The following is a 15,188-nucleotide window of genomic DNA, read 5'->3' on the forward strand; positions in this document are numbered from 1 at the left end:
CTAATATTTAAACTAAAAACAGACTTAAGGTTTACTATAACTTTGCTAAATTATTTTAAGTGTATTTATAATCAAAGTCCCTACTGACAATTACAAAAATGTAGATGAAATATGCATTATTGATGGCTAACAACTTTCTACATAATTTAATGAACTGCCAAGCTCTAAACATTTTCAAACCAAATTTCTAGATCCTTGTGTTAACACACACTAACCCAGAACTTCAAGTAATATAAAATTGAACGTAGATACTTATGCTTTTGAGAAAGCTTCCCTTTAATCTTAGGAATGTTCTGTTCAAGTCCATTTCCCCCCTTAAGTCTAACCACTTTCCTTCAGACTCCTATTAGTGTACGTACTTTCACAGCTACCACTCCTTCATTTTTTCCAAATAACACAACAGTTTAATTTGGTTTTAATCAATACACACTGTAGGGAACTTTTTTTAATACCTGGTCTCTACCTCCAAAATTAAGTACGTGGTAGTTAGTATGTTGTTGTTATTGTTGTTGTTGTTAAGTGCTGTGAAGTCGTAGATGACTCATAGCGATCCTATGTACAAAAGGCCTGAACAACTGTATAACTTTCATCGTTTCTCCAAGCTCATAGTTTCCAGAGGCAAGCTATTTTGGAAGTGGATGCCACTCCTGCTTCCAAGCTTGTCTAAATCGGGGTGCTCCACCAAACTCTGTCTACCATGGGTAACCATTATTGCATTTGATGCATGCATCAGTGTCACAAGTGTTCAGCATCACAGCAACCACGAGATACCTCTGTACAGCAAATGAACAGACCAGTGCTATACCACTTAGAAGAATGTTTAACCAAAAACAATTAAAACCAGGATTGAGGGCCGCAGATTAAAATCACCCACCTTTGACTTGGTAGCATAACTTCCTATCCACCAGGCCCACAGAGCTCTCTCTATGTTGGTGTTCTTAAACGCCAGAGTCATAGAGGACTCATAGTTATTCTAGGAACAAAAGACCTGAACAATTGTATAACTTACATCATTTCTCCAAGTTCATAGAGTTTCAGGAGGCAAGTTATTTTGATAGTCGATGCCATTCCTACTTCCAAGCTGGTTTTAATTGGGGAACATTTAAAAAAAAAAAAACTCCAACCAAAAACATACAAAGAATTTGCCTTTGTTGTTGTTATGTGCCACTGAGTCAACTCTGACTCATAGCGACCCTATGTACAACAGCTCTGAATCTTCTAATTGTTTGACTTTGTAATCATCAATATCAGACTTTTTCCTTCTACACATACAGCTACATAGTTATACTGCATGGTGACAGAATTGAATAACTTACCAATAACTGACACTTTCACAACTACAAAGAGAAATAAATATTTTTCATAATACTAAATTATTTCAAATACGAAGCTGAAAGTAATAATTTTATTGTCAAAAAGGAAAAGAAAAAACATCTTAAAATTGAGTCACACTGTATTTCAATTTCAAAGAAGGAAAACTATGAAAGGTAGCTTAGCAGAATATTAAATATATTCATGATAAACATTAAGGCTAATACTTGGCCCTGGTACTTCTTAAAACATAAAACATTAAAATTTAAGATACTCATTTCTACTGTTCTTTAAGGAATCATAGTTGCATAGTGCTTAAAACTCTTGGCTGCTAACCTCAAGGTTGGTAGTTCAAACCTAAAAGCTATTCTGAGAAAGTGGAAGCAGTTCACTTCTGGAAAGATTTATAGCTTTGGAAACCCTATGGGACAGTCCTGTAGGTCCCTATGAATCAGAATCAACTCAATGGTAATTGAGTTTCCTTTTTCAGTCCATATTTGCTTTGTTGTTGTTGTTGTTATGTGCCATCGAGTCGTTTCCGACTCATAGCGACCCTATGCACAACAGCTCTAAACCCTGCTCTATCCTGCGCCAACCTCACCGCCTCTGACACACCCATCCCGATTACCCCAGTCACCGAATCAATCCATCTCATAGAGGGTCTTCCCCTCCTGCGCTGTCCCTCCACCCTCCCAAGCATGATGTCCCTCTCCAAGGACCCGTCCCTCCTGGCAACATGTCCAAAGTATGTCAGATGAAGCCCCAGAATCCTTGCCTCCAAGGAGCAGCTTGGTTTAATCCTCTCCAAGATGGATCTGTTTGTTTTCCTGGCAGTCCAGGGTACATTATTTTCAAATAGATTTATTTATCTACATTAAGCTGTCACTTTCGTAAGGCTAACTCACTCTCTTGGTTTTGTATCTTAAAGAAATGGGGAAAACAACTCAAATAAAGCTAACTGATGTTCCTTATATCTGTACTTTTGTACTGAGCACTGAGACAGCCAAGACTCAAAAACATCAAAGGATTCAGAGTTCCAAGGAAAATCATAAAATGATCCCCTGGATTAAATTTGGATTTGTTAAGTCATAGATGCTTTGTAATCATGCTCTAAATGTTCATTTTCCTTTAGAAATTCCCTTTCCATTCTCTAGGAGAGCCTATAAACTAGACAAACCCTCCTAACTTACTCCTTACTTGATCAAAACCTTAATTCATGTCATAATCATACTTTCCACCCTAATACATTTCCCTTTCATGGGTTTACTAATTTCCTATAAAGGAAACTCCCAAACACTGAGGCTCCATAGCTCTAATATAACAGGAAATGGGAACGTTTTGCTCACCATCTTTATACTGGCTTCTAGGCACCTCTGTACACATCCTCCTAAACCAACTGTCACTTTTAGTCAGCCATTCATGCTATGTTAGGTTCCTCATGTGCTCAAACTACACAGCTCAGAAGTGGCCTGTTTATTTCCAATTCTGAACCTCTTTCTCTTGAAATTTTACTTTAACCAAAATCATCACGTTGGCCTTTGTCAAATGTAGTATTTTTAGGGTTTTAGAAACTGCTCAAGCAGAAAGAAAGAATGGTTTTCATTACCTTCACATTTATGTTCACTTATCACCTTCCTTTTCTATTTTGGAAACGTCAAATAACTGACAAATCTATAAGAGTCAAAGTGGCATCGTTCACAGACAGTTTCATTGCTAACTGAAAGGTGCTGCTTCTCTGGGGTTCTAATCTACCAGCAGATCCAAAGGAGAAAGATGGGTCATCTCCTTCCCATTTAGAGCCGCCCAGAAACCTGCTGGAGGGTCAGGGAAATCAGTTCAACTCAACAGCAATGAGTGATTAGATTCACAGTAATACTGTCTCAAGGTTGAAATACTTTTTGTTCCATTATTAAAATTCCTAGCATCATTTCTTACAGAAATTTTATTTTATTTGTCCCATGTACACAAAACAAAATTGGAAGAAAAGAGAAATTGAAGGCTACTAGCAAAACAAAATATAAAGAACTCCACTAAACTGCTGGAAATAAATAGAGGATCAGTGATGGATGGGAGCCCTCCACAAAGTGAACCAACACAGTGACTGCAACATTACGGGTCTGAACATGGTGGAGATCAAGACAATCATTTCAAGCTGCTGCTCATAGGGTAGAGCTGTGAGTCACAGTGAACTTGACAGTACCTAATAACACTTAGACTGGCAAAATAGCTGACAAATCTGGGTCAGTTCCTTGAGAAGGGCATTATGCTTGAGAAAAGTAGAACATCAGCAAAAAAGGAGGAAGACTCTCAAGGATAAAGATTGGCACAGTGATTTCAATACTGAGTTTAAGCATAGCAGAGTCTAAGCATGGTGCAGGGTCTGTTGTACACAGGGTCATTATGAGTCAGAGTTAATGCAACATCATCTAATAACAACTTTTACAGAGGCGCCCTAGTGGTGTAGTGGTTAAAGAATTTGGTTACTAATCAAAAAGCTCATGGTTCAAACCACACCCACTGGGGGGGGGGGAGATAAAGCAATCTGCTTCTACAAATACATACAGCCTTGAAAACCTTATGGGGCAGTTCTACTATATTTTACAGGATCACTATGAGTACTACTATGCGTACTACTTAATAGCACTTTTTTTGTTATTTTGTTTTCATTTAGCTGTTTCTGCAAAATTACTTAATAGACAACACTAAAAATTAAGGAAGAGTAGGAAGAACAAAAAAGGCTTTTTCTTATTCCCAATCTACCTATTCCACCCATATTTTTCAAGGTCAGAATCAACCCTACTTTCATCTTTCCCCTCACCTCCTAAATCAACTTAATGTGAGCTACCCTAGAACCCTTGCACATATACCACTTGGTTGTGAAGGTGGCCATGTCTGGCTTTCATCAAATTTACAAATCAACAACCTAATGCTTATGGGGTCAGACAAGCCCACTGTTCCATACTTTAAACTTTTCTGATCAATTCTAACACCAATGGCACCCACTCTACTGAGTTTGATAATTCATTACAGTGACAGGTAAGACTCACAGGTAATACTGATGACTGGTGCTTACTAGGGAGAATAGGATGCGATCTGGAATCAGAAACTAAGGCTACAGTGTTCTCAACCAGTACAGTCTCTTCTCAATCATGCCAAAGTCAAGCTTCTCTTTGGCTCTCAGCCCTGAGACCCTGGCCAAGTGCTGCAAAACTCTTTTAGTCGATTTATTAGCTGTACACCCAATAGCACACTCACAGTATGCCTAGGCCTGAAGGCACTGAGCTCAAGCTCTGTGGATCAGCAAACCTAGCTCCATGGCAAATATCTGAACATATCTGCTCTGCCAGCAAGCACTCAGCTTTCTCGTTCTTTAGGCTGGGTGGGTGCCAAAAGCTCTTTCACACAGGTCTCCTAGTTTCTGCCACCTCTGCTACCCCATCTCACCTCATGCAGCTACTCTATCTCAGCAGTCTCACACCATTTCTTATATTAAAACTCTCCTTTTCTTGTTTGCACAGAGATCTAAGGTAGAAAAGACATAGTGTACTCTCTTAGGTTTGGGGGTTTTTTGTGTGGGTTTTTTTTTCCCCTTTATGCCCCTTTTCTGTGTCTTTTAAGCTTTGCAGGTTAGTAAAACTGACTCATTTCCACAATAGCATTCTACATATTTGCATGGTTCCACCCAAAAGGTGCTATTTACCTTACTGAGATTTGGCAAACTATCCAATTCTCTCACTGGGCCACAAACAACTTGCATATTTGCATATTCCTATTATTTTCAGTCATGCTGGTGGCATAATATGCAATGTATCAGGCTGCTATCCAATAAATCAGCAGTTCAAGCCCACCTGATGCTTCTCAGGAGAAAGATGGGCAGTGTCCAACGGAAGTTTACTATGAGTTGGAAATGACTGTACCGAAGTGAGTTTTATCCAGCCAGGTTACAAAGGTTAAGGCTACTGTATTTCAATAAAACATAATCCTAAAGATAGTACATGTGACTTTTTACTTTTTCCACTACTCCTAGCTCAATATTAGGCACTTAGTTCAAATGTTTTAGGTCATAAACAGAAACTAGCAATCATCTATTCCCATCCTTTTTTTTATTCCTTGGATATACAAATTATTCTATATACTCAAAATTCAGTAACTTTTTTTATACTTACTTCTTTTAATATGATGATTCTTAACTATGAGTTAGGAATGTCTAAAAAAAATGTGCACTGGGCTCCGTACATCATTCCAAGGATGAAGGCTGATGAAGGCTTCAATTAATAATATTGCTATCAACACCAATTAGGATCAAGTATTGCTCTTGATGCTTCACATAGAGTAGTACATGATTAGACCATTTTTCCAGCCTTTTTTAATCACCTGAGGTCATGTTCTTTCCTGTTAATGTGAAAAGGAATGACAGGTGGAACTTTAAAGTCTGAACCGTTGGCGGCAAACCTCCTCTACATTCTCCAGGTCCCACTGGCTGCAATCAGATGTTGGCAGACACTGGCAACTCAAAGGAAGGCGATTTAGGGATTGGCAGGAAGAAACTTGGTCTCTAAATAACTCTGAGAAGAAAAACACCCTCCTTGAACTGCTAGATAAGAATGAAACTTGCTTCTTGTTTGAGCCATTGCTTTAAGGGGAAGAAAATGCTACCTGGTTATGACCCATGCCCAAACCATCTCCAAGAAAGATGAAAATTGGATGACTGTGGCCCACAGTATTGTCACTGGCTGTTTTCACAAGTAGACTGTCAAGCTTTTCCTCCTTTCTGATCTGCAAGCTCATGAAAAGCTGTTCAGCACCACAGCAACAATAATATCTAGTGCAAGCTTGACCATGAGGTATGCTGGTGGAAAGTCAAACCCAGATCTCCTGCATGGAAGGCAAGAATTCAAACACTGAACATTACTGAATGCTTTGTTGTGTGCTGTCAGGTCAGAAATGACTCAGCTGATCCTCCCAGGTTTTTAGAAGCTATAAATTGCTCAGGAACAGAATACCTTCTCCCATGGAGCATCTAAGGTATTCACACAGCCTATGTTTGGCTTGGCAGAGCAACTCCTTTCTTATTCAGCACTCTTCTTGTTTGATGTCCATCGGGTCAAGTACAACTGATAGCAACCCTATCCAGACCTGTATCCTGTCCATATTCATCAACTCTGAACACACCTGAGCCCAAAGCTATAGTCACTGTGTCAATCCATCTCACAGGGGTCTTCCTCTTTTTCTGATGACTCTCCATCTTTCCAAGTATGATGTCCCTTTCTTAAAAACAGCCTCTCCTAGCAACATAGCGCCCTTGTTGTTGTTGTTAGGTGTCGTTGAAATCAAGTATGACTCATAGTGACCCTATGAACAAGAGACCTGAACCCTGCCCTTTCCTGTGCCATTCTCAACTCTGACACACTGCTCTTTGTTTATCATTGTGTCAATCCATTTCACTGGTAATCTCTCCTTCACTGACCCTTCATCTTTCTAAGCATGATATCCCTTTCCAAGGAATAGCCTCACCTAGCTACATGTCCAATAGGGTGCCCTAATTAAAACACAAAAATTACCATTTAGTCTTCCCAGCAACAATAAAAAAATTAGTTATTATTACTATTATCTTCATATTAGAAGAAACTGAGGCACTGAAAGTTTAAAAAACTTTCCTGATGTCACACTACCAGAAACCAGATTCAAGCAAAGCAGAATAGCTCCATGTATATTGTTGCTGAGTACCATCAAGTCGGAACCAACCCACAGCTGACCGTCCAGTGGGTTTTCAGAGGCAGTTAATTGCACAGGAGGAAACTGCCCAACCGTCTCCCGCAGAGATGTTTAAATTCCAGCACCTAAAATGAATTAAACTTGTAAAGGGCTACTTCTTACTGATAGCAGAAAATATCATTATGTGATACTTCCTAAAGAGCAGAAAATGGGACATAGGGACACAGAACCACGAACATCTCTCTGAAAGGGCCAGAAGAAGTGAGACTAGCACAGCCTCTCACCGCCCGAGAGCAGAAAGCAGATAGATAATGAGCCTAGCCCCATGGTGTCTCCAGAGCCACACCAGTAGCAAAAGGTTCAATTCTCCTTGACTCACAGACTTGTCTCACAGCTGTAGCACTGAAAATGGAGTTTATTAAGAGAAATAAGTTGGAGGGTGGGGGAGGCAAAGAATATCACCCAATGCAAATTCAGGTTTTAGACCAGCCAAGGCACAATTCCTAAATTAGTCCAGGCTCTGGTTTTAGTTCAGCAGTCCGCTTTTCCTTCCATTATCTGGCAAGAACAGCAAAAGCCTTTAACTGTGGCCTTTTATCTCAGCGCTCCTCTGGTTACACCTTGCCACAGTCTCACAAACACCATCACCAGGGTCTCACTCCAGTCTCCCTCAAGTCTTGCTGCTCAGTATGGAAAGTACTAACTTGCTTATCCTTGTCCCACAGCTGTTGATGATTTGCAAGACAGTATCTGAAGTTAAGGGAGCTGCAGCCTAGAGAGGGATGAGGTAATGGCTAAAAAAAAAGCCATCTTTTAAGCTAACACTGCAGATTAACCTACTAAGTTACTGGAGGAATTTAAAAGAGGCAATGATGTTAACAGGAAGTGGGCTTATGCAATAATAATGATCATCATCAAAAAAGACTCTTCCTAACGTCTCTCATTTTCTGTTCAATATTTTACTTTTAACCAATACAGAAATCTCTATTACCCAAATTCTGAACATAGCCAACAACGAAAGTTAGTGGAGAATAACTGGATATGTGAAAAGATTTTAAGTAGTAAATAACAGAGAGGAAAAGGTGAATAGATAAAATCAGAGGAGGTTTTAGAGGCTAGTTAGACAAAGAATCAAGGCTTGAGATTTAGATCCTCTGGATCCAAGTGGTATCCAATGTGAAGCCCCAAAAGACAAACAGATTGACAGCAAAACGCACAAAAAGAAAATTTGAGCTTTATATTTAACACAAACATCTAAATATTTGCATGAAAAGAAAGAATAACTTTGCTACTAAAGTAACAGACACTATTCTAAATTTCTTATTAAAAATCTTTTTTGTTTGAATATATACATTTAATCACAATTGGGCAGAAGAGACACAGAGACATTAGTAATCTGCTTTGGAATTAGAAATTCCGAGGTCAGATTATACACAAAGGCAGTTCTCAATTGGGTTACTAAACTATCAAAATCAGGGTCAACTCCTACAGATTATTTGCATTTTCAATCCCAGATATTTGAATCAGAATTAACAATTAACAAGATGCCCAGGTGATGCTTACAGAGCCCAAGCTATGCTCATAATGCAAATTTTCAAAGGGGTGGGGGAGTGTCAAACTGCAATGAAGCAGCTGGAAACCCTGATAAAAATTAACTACTAGGACTCTCAGAAGCTCTGGTTGTAGGGAACTGTGCTGCTAACCCAAAGGTCACAGATTTCTGGTGGTTCAGATCCACCAGCCGCTCAGCAGGAGAAAAATCTCCTGCAAGATTTACAGCATCATAAACCTGCTGGAGGGTCAGCTATGAGTCGCTTCCAACTCACAGTAATGAAAATGAGGGGGAAAATGAGAGGAGGATGGTTATGGAAGTGGGAAGGGCATCTCCAAGAGGATGACTACCTTTATAAGCTTCTTTTACTGATGGAAAGGTGTCCTACCCCATCCTGGTGCTGTTGGAATAACAAAAATAGTGAACAACTCCAAAAACAATACAAGTCCATGCATATCAGAAATCCCTAGTAAAATCTCAAAAGATACCAATATTCTTATGTACTACACAACCCTACTTTAAATTCATTTTCAGCCCTAAAGTCAGTCACACTAATCAGGTGCAAAATTCTGTTAAATTTTAAACACAGTGCTAGTCAGACAGGCTCAATATCCTTTTGCACTTCTTTGTATCCCTGCCTTCCTCTCCAGGCCCCAATATTTCTAATTATCCTATCCAAGCTACATGCATTAAATGTAAATGATAATTTACAAATTCAGGCACCCCTTGGCACAATAATATACTACTTGGGCCAACTGCAGCGTCTGTCCTTTCCCTTGCTTTCAAAATAATCACATTTACAAGGTAGTTTCTTCCCTTTTCATTCCCCACACAGGCCTGGACAAGAAATCAAGAATACTCTTTACCACAATTTCAATGTCCTTTTCCTTCTTTGAAACTACTAGGCTAGCCTATATATAAAGTTTTGCCTATACTCAATCATAGAGCAGCGAAAACCTGTCATTTCACAAATGAAGCAAACATCTCAAAGGGGAAAAGGAAGCAACAATGTGACCTGAATCCTGGTTCTTTGCCACCAAGACACGGCTCACAACTAACAACAGTAAACATGAAGCTATTAGGTGCTTCATGTGAACAATATAGCACAAAGTCTGGGGGGGGTTATTAATTTTAATGAAAGTTTACAGAGCCTTTGGATTTCCATTCATTCATTGTTGCACTTTTCTCCCTGCCTACCCCTTCCCCCAGTTCACTCTTCTCTTAGAAAAGTAAAATTCTTTCATTGTTATACAGTCTGAAGTTTTTTTTAAACTTTAATAGCTATGCATACAAGAAGCATAATTATGACTGGTATACCTAATTCAGAATTCATCTCTGGTAGCCTAGTGTAGAGAGGTCAACCCAAAGACACTAAGTTCAAATACACCAGAGGCTCTTGCTGGTGGGGGGGGGGGGAGCAAAGGTCTCCTGGGAAGTTTACAGCCTCTGAAAATCCAATGGAATGTTAGCTATGAGTTAGTTTGGAGTCCATAGCAAAGACTTTAGTTGAGCTGAGTCCATAGTTTCACATATATTATGCCTAAAGCTATGTTTTTTAAAAAAACAAACTTGTTGCTAAGTGCTGCTGAGTTGGAACCAGCCCATAACTGACCCTCCAACAGGTTTTCAGAGGCTGTAAATCGCATGCAAGGAGACTGCCTGTCTTTCCCACGTGGAACAGCTGGTGGATTTGAACCAGGTGCTTTTAGGCTGGCAACATAGCTGGAAATCTAACACAACTACGGAAAATGGGGAAGATGAAAGCAAGTTGTGGAAGTCTGGGAAGCCATCTCCTCTGTGAAGATTTAAATTAATGGTAAGCAGAGCGTTTAGGGAGCTCAGGTGGCCTAGAGGCAAGAAGGTTCTTGCTACAATCCCAAAGGTACAAAGTTCAGTTAGAGGCCACCAGCTGCTCTGCTGGGCAAACTCGTCCTGATTAAATGCCTCTGAAAACTCGCAGGAGGGTGAGCTACGACTCTGCGGTAAACAAAATACAACTAACTAGGAGCATTTAGAGGAGCACCGGGGTGCAGCAGTTAAATGCTAGTTGCTAGCTGACAGACCTATAGACTGAACCTACTCATCAAGAGAAAGATGGCAATTGTGTGTAATTCCAAAATTCCAGCCTCAGAAACCTTAGGGTCACTTCCACTCTGTGGGTTGGTTACATGTTGGGCTGTGAATGGAAAGGTCTATGGTTCCTTCCTCAGGAACCTGACGGACGGTCATCATGAGTCAGCTCTGCCCCCACAGCAGTGGATATAGGGTACTAATGAGCCTCTGAGAGTCTGAATTAACTTGATGGCAACTGATGGGTTTAGGTTTCTCGTTGTGGGGTTTATTGTTGTTTTGGGGGGAGAGGTATTTGGCAGAAACATTTTATAATTCTCATCCCTCACTTCTTATTTTATTAGTAAAGACCTCCAGTACAATGCTGAATAGAAGCCATAAAAGATCCCTATGGTATTCTAAATTTACTGCTATCCTAAAGTTTCACTATTAAGTATCAAGTATTTTAAGTTTTTGGTGACTGTATACTTTTTAAGTTCATGGAAATTCCTTTTGCTTCCTAGTTTGGTAAAAAATTTTGAACACCTACGATGCCTCATTCCCTTCTTTTTTCCTTCTTCCTTTCTTACTTGAAATTCCTTCCTGTATTCTCTGAACCACTGAAGTACAGTATTTGCCACCCAGAGTTACTGAGACTTTTGTTAGTACTCTTAAGAATTTTGTTTAAGGCTGCTGTTTTAGTTCCTTTTATAACAAATGGTCCTAAAACCAAAGTTTAAAGGAACTAGGGTGTTTTTATTCCTGTTAATTCCTGCTAATTATGTTGCCCAGCTCTGAGTTTGGCTTCTTAATGACTAAGAATATCAAGGATTTTTAAGAAGTTTTGGTGTTAGCAGCTGGATCCAGATGTTTCTAACTTCTCTCTCCTCTGCTAAACTGGAAAAAAAAAAATAAAGAAAAGGCAAATGGGCAGTATTTAAAAGCAGAAAGGGTAGTTCCAGATGTACAAAGTGAAGAGACAAGAAGAGAAAATCAACACTTCAGAGTCCAAATTATGAATTCTTCCCTTCTTTCAAAACAAAAGCATACACAGTCTTTCCCGAGGGCAGCAGCCAAAAAGTTGCATCATACGAAATACTCCGCGTTTGAGAAACAAGAAAATCAAAGCGAAGCGGAGGGGGGAAAAAGTTGCCGCGGAGTCGACTTCAAGTCACAGCGATCCTCTAGGACAGAGAAGAACTGCCCCAAAGGGTTTCTGAGGCTGTAATCTTTCGGAAAGGGCAGCCACGGCGTTCCCCAGCAGAGGTTGGAGGGTTTGAACCGCTAATCTTTCAGTTAGCAGTCCAGCACCTAACCACTGCGCCACCAGCCAGAGCTCTTATTTTTTTTTTTTTAAGACGGTAATAATACCTAATAAAGGAAAACCGAAATTGGGGCCCTAAGTCTTTTTTTCGCCGTCCAGAAGTATCTTTTTTTTTTTAAGCATATTCAATGCAGCCTTTAAGACTACACTGAAAATTAAAGCTATGGTTTTATACCAGAGAGGAGTGAAAAATGTTCTTTCAAAAGTAGCTGCGAGAAGTTCAGTTTATTATCTCCCGACTGACACGCAGCTCGGGCTGCCGGGCCGGGGCTGGACTTGAGAGGATCACGGGGTGGGGTCGGGTCAGGGTCGGCGCCCCGGTGGCAGGACCGCCCCCCGCCTGGTCAGCCGGGTCCCGCGGTCGAGAGGTGCGTTTCACCCAGCGGCTCTTTCCGAGCCCCCCAGCACCCGAGATGGGCGTCTTCCCAGCCCGCCGCCCCGCGTCTGCTGGCTCTCAGTCCCGGTCCCCACCCCGCTCCCTAGACAGGGACTCTCGGAGGCGGGAAGGCGAGGGTGGCCCCGAGACAATGGGCCGGGGGGCGCAGGGGACAGCGCTTCTGGACCCGGGCGCCGGGCTCCGCGCGAGGGCGCTACTGGGACGCGAGCTCAGGGGCGCTCGGCGCGCGGGACACCGCCCCCCCCACCAGCAGGACGCGCGCCCGGGGCTCAGCCGCCGTGCAGCGGGGCGAGCGCTCACCTTGACGAAGAGCTCGATGGTAGGCTCTTTGTCCTCCTCCTTCAGCCCGTTGAGCGGCATCGACAAAGCCATGGCCAGCTAAGCTGCGCTCCGAGGACGTAGGTCACTGCTATTCTGATACTGTTCCGGCCGCCGGCTCCCGCCGTTCTGCGCCTCCCTCGTGAGTCCTGGCGTCAAGCTCGCCGCGGCCACAGCTCGTCAGCACCGCCCCGGGTCCCGCGCGCGACTCCGAGGGAGCTGCTGCCCGAGCCGCTTCAAACCGCCGGGCGGGGCGCGGAGGGCGGAGTCGCGAGCCAGGGGCGGGGCCGAGCCACAGCATCCTCCGGCTCGCCAACTCTCCGGAGGAAACGAGGCGGCCAGAGCTCGGGGGCGTGGCCTCGGGCGGAGACGGGCAGGCGGCCAAGCCACTGGGACGCCTGTGGGGCCAGCTAGGGAGAGACGTGGCCCAGGGCGAGGGCGTGGCCTCAGTGGGGGCGGTACAAAGCGCATCCTCTGGAGAGTGGTGGGCGGGGCGTCGTGCCACGCCTCCCGAGGGGCGGGAGTTATGTTACCCAGACGACCCGAGCCTGACACCGCCTCCCGCAGCCTCGCGGGCGCACCCTCTGCAGCTGTGGCTGGTGTCTTGCCAGGTGACCTCACGCCTTCCACCGGCCAGGGGAAGCAAGAAGGCGCCTGTTGCCTTACTCCCCCCTCTCGCTTCAGCCCCCGGGACTAGTTTCACATTCCCGCAGCGTCTTCACATTCCCGTAGCGAGCCATCTCCCCACTCTCTGTTAGACCCAGCCGCTTTGAACTAGACAACTTTTCGAAAAGTTATTTTCATCCTCTAAGAGACACCTTTTTAAACTTCCTGCTCTGATCGCAGTTTCCCTTTGACTAAACGTTTCTATTTTGGGAGCTAACATACTACCAACTACTTACAAGGCCCTATTGTGTTCTAGGTTCTGAGCATTAGGAAATAAATCCCTTGCCAGAGCCCAGTCCTGTGTCTTAGCCCCTCTACTGTTGTGTACTGTGGTTGTTGTGTACTGTCAAGTCGGAACCGGTCCATAGATCTCGGTCTAATGGGGTTTCAGAGGCAGTTAAGTGCGGGAGAGAAGATTGCCCATCCCCGTGCTTCTCCTGCGGGGCAGCTGATGGCCTCAAACTGCGTGCCTTCCAGATTTTAGCACAGCTTCTTGAGACTAGGCAACAGAATTCCCCAAATCCCTATATTGTTGTTGTTGTTGTTGTTGTTTTGATGTGCCGTTGAGTCGCCTACGACTCACAGCGACCCTATACACAACAGCTCTGAAGCCTGCTCTGTCCTGAGCCAGTCTCCCTGACTGACACACCTACCCTCCACTGCCCAGTTACTTTATCAATCCATCTCATTCTGAATCTTCCTCTCCTGCGATGTCCCTCCACCCTTCCAAAGCATGATGTCCTTCTCCAAGAACCGATCCCCCCTGGCCACATACCCAAAGTGTGAGACAAAGCTTTAAAATCCTAGCCTCAAAGGAGAAACTTGGTTTCACCCTCTCCAAGTCAGACATGTTTTGTTTTTTTGGCAGTCTATGGTATGTTCAAGACTCTTCTCCAGCACCACAACTAAAAGGCATTGATTCTTCCTCTGTCATCTGTAAGTCATTATCCAGCTCTCTGATGCATAGCAAATAATTGCGAAGATCATGGCCTGGATCAGGTGCACCTTAGTCTCTAGACTGACATCTTTGCTTCTCAGTACTCTAGATAGGTCCCTTACAGCTGACTTTCCCGGTGCAATTCATCTTTTGACTTCCTCACTGCTGGTGCCAAGAAGTGTTGATTGTGGAGCCGAGCAAGCTGTAATTGTTAACAAACTCAATCTCATCCTCATCTATCATGGTGCTGCCAATTGGCCCAGTGGTGAGAATCGTCTTTTTTACATTGAACTTCAATTCATATTGAAGACTACAGTCTTTGACCTTTTACAGCAAGTGCTCCAGGTCCACCTTGGTTTCAGCAAGCAAGATTGTGTCATCTGCATAATATAGGTTGTTGATTAGTCTTCCTCCAATCATGATGCCACATTCCTCCTCATAAAGTCCAGCCTCTTTTATCTGCTTTCAGTAAAATGCTTGCTGATAGATAATTGTTCTAAAACTAAGCATCCAGATTAAGAAAGACTAGGAAGAATTGACCATCCACTTCCAAAATATAAGAGGTCTTCAAGAACCCTATGTACAATGCAGCTCTTATACTAGAGGCTCTGAAAGACTCTCAAGCAAATGTCCTTTCCATTCCCCACGCAACTTGACTTTGCCTCAGAACCTTCTGGATACTATATTCTGAGCTGCTTTACCAAATTCCTTGGGAAAGGGAGGAATTCACATTTTAAAGCTCCGGGGTAATTCTGTAGTGAAACTCCATTGAATATGAAATCCCTGAGAGCAGGGATTTATGATAAACTCTGCTGTTGACAGCTGAATGTCACAGCCCTCTTTAAAGTTACTTGCCCTCTCTATGGCTTGTGGCAATGTGACTCTAATACCCTTCCACTCCCCAGGTTAGGTTAAAATG

At 42.8% G+C, this 15,188-nt stretch overlaps 1 protein-coding gene across 1 annotated transcript in view; it reads right to left on the reverse strand.

Moving 5' to 3' along the window:
* CLIC4 (chloride intracellular channel 4) overlaps positions 1-12,856 on the reverse strand; it is a 113,376-nt gene extending 100,520 nt beyond the window's left edge. Inside the window, exon 1 of the mRNA XM_006883511.1 lies at positions 12,649-12,856. Coding sequence (XP_006883573.1) covers positions 12,649-12,720 — 72 coding nt within the window. The 5' untranslated portion in view covers positions 12,721-12,856. The remainder of the gene's footprint in view (positions 1-12,648) is intronic.
* Between the last annotated feature and the right edge of the window lie 2,332 nt (positions 12,857-15,188).

Source organism: Elephantulus edwardii, unplaced genomic scaffold, assembly GCF_000299155.1.
Source record: "Elephantulus edwardii isolate Elephantulus edwardi_28Jun2011 unplaced genomic scaffold, EleEdw1.0 scaffold00028, whole genome shotgun sequence".
NCBI classification, from domain to species: Eukaryota; Metazoa; Chordata; class Mammalia; order Macroscelidea; family Macroscelididae; genus Elephantulus; species Elephantulus edwardii.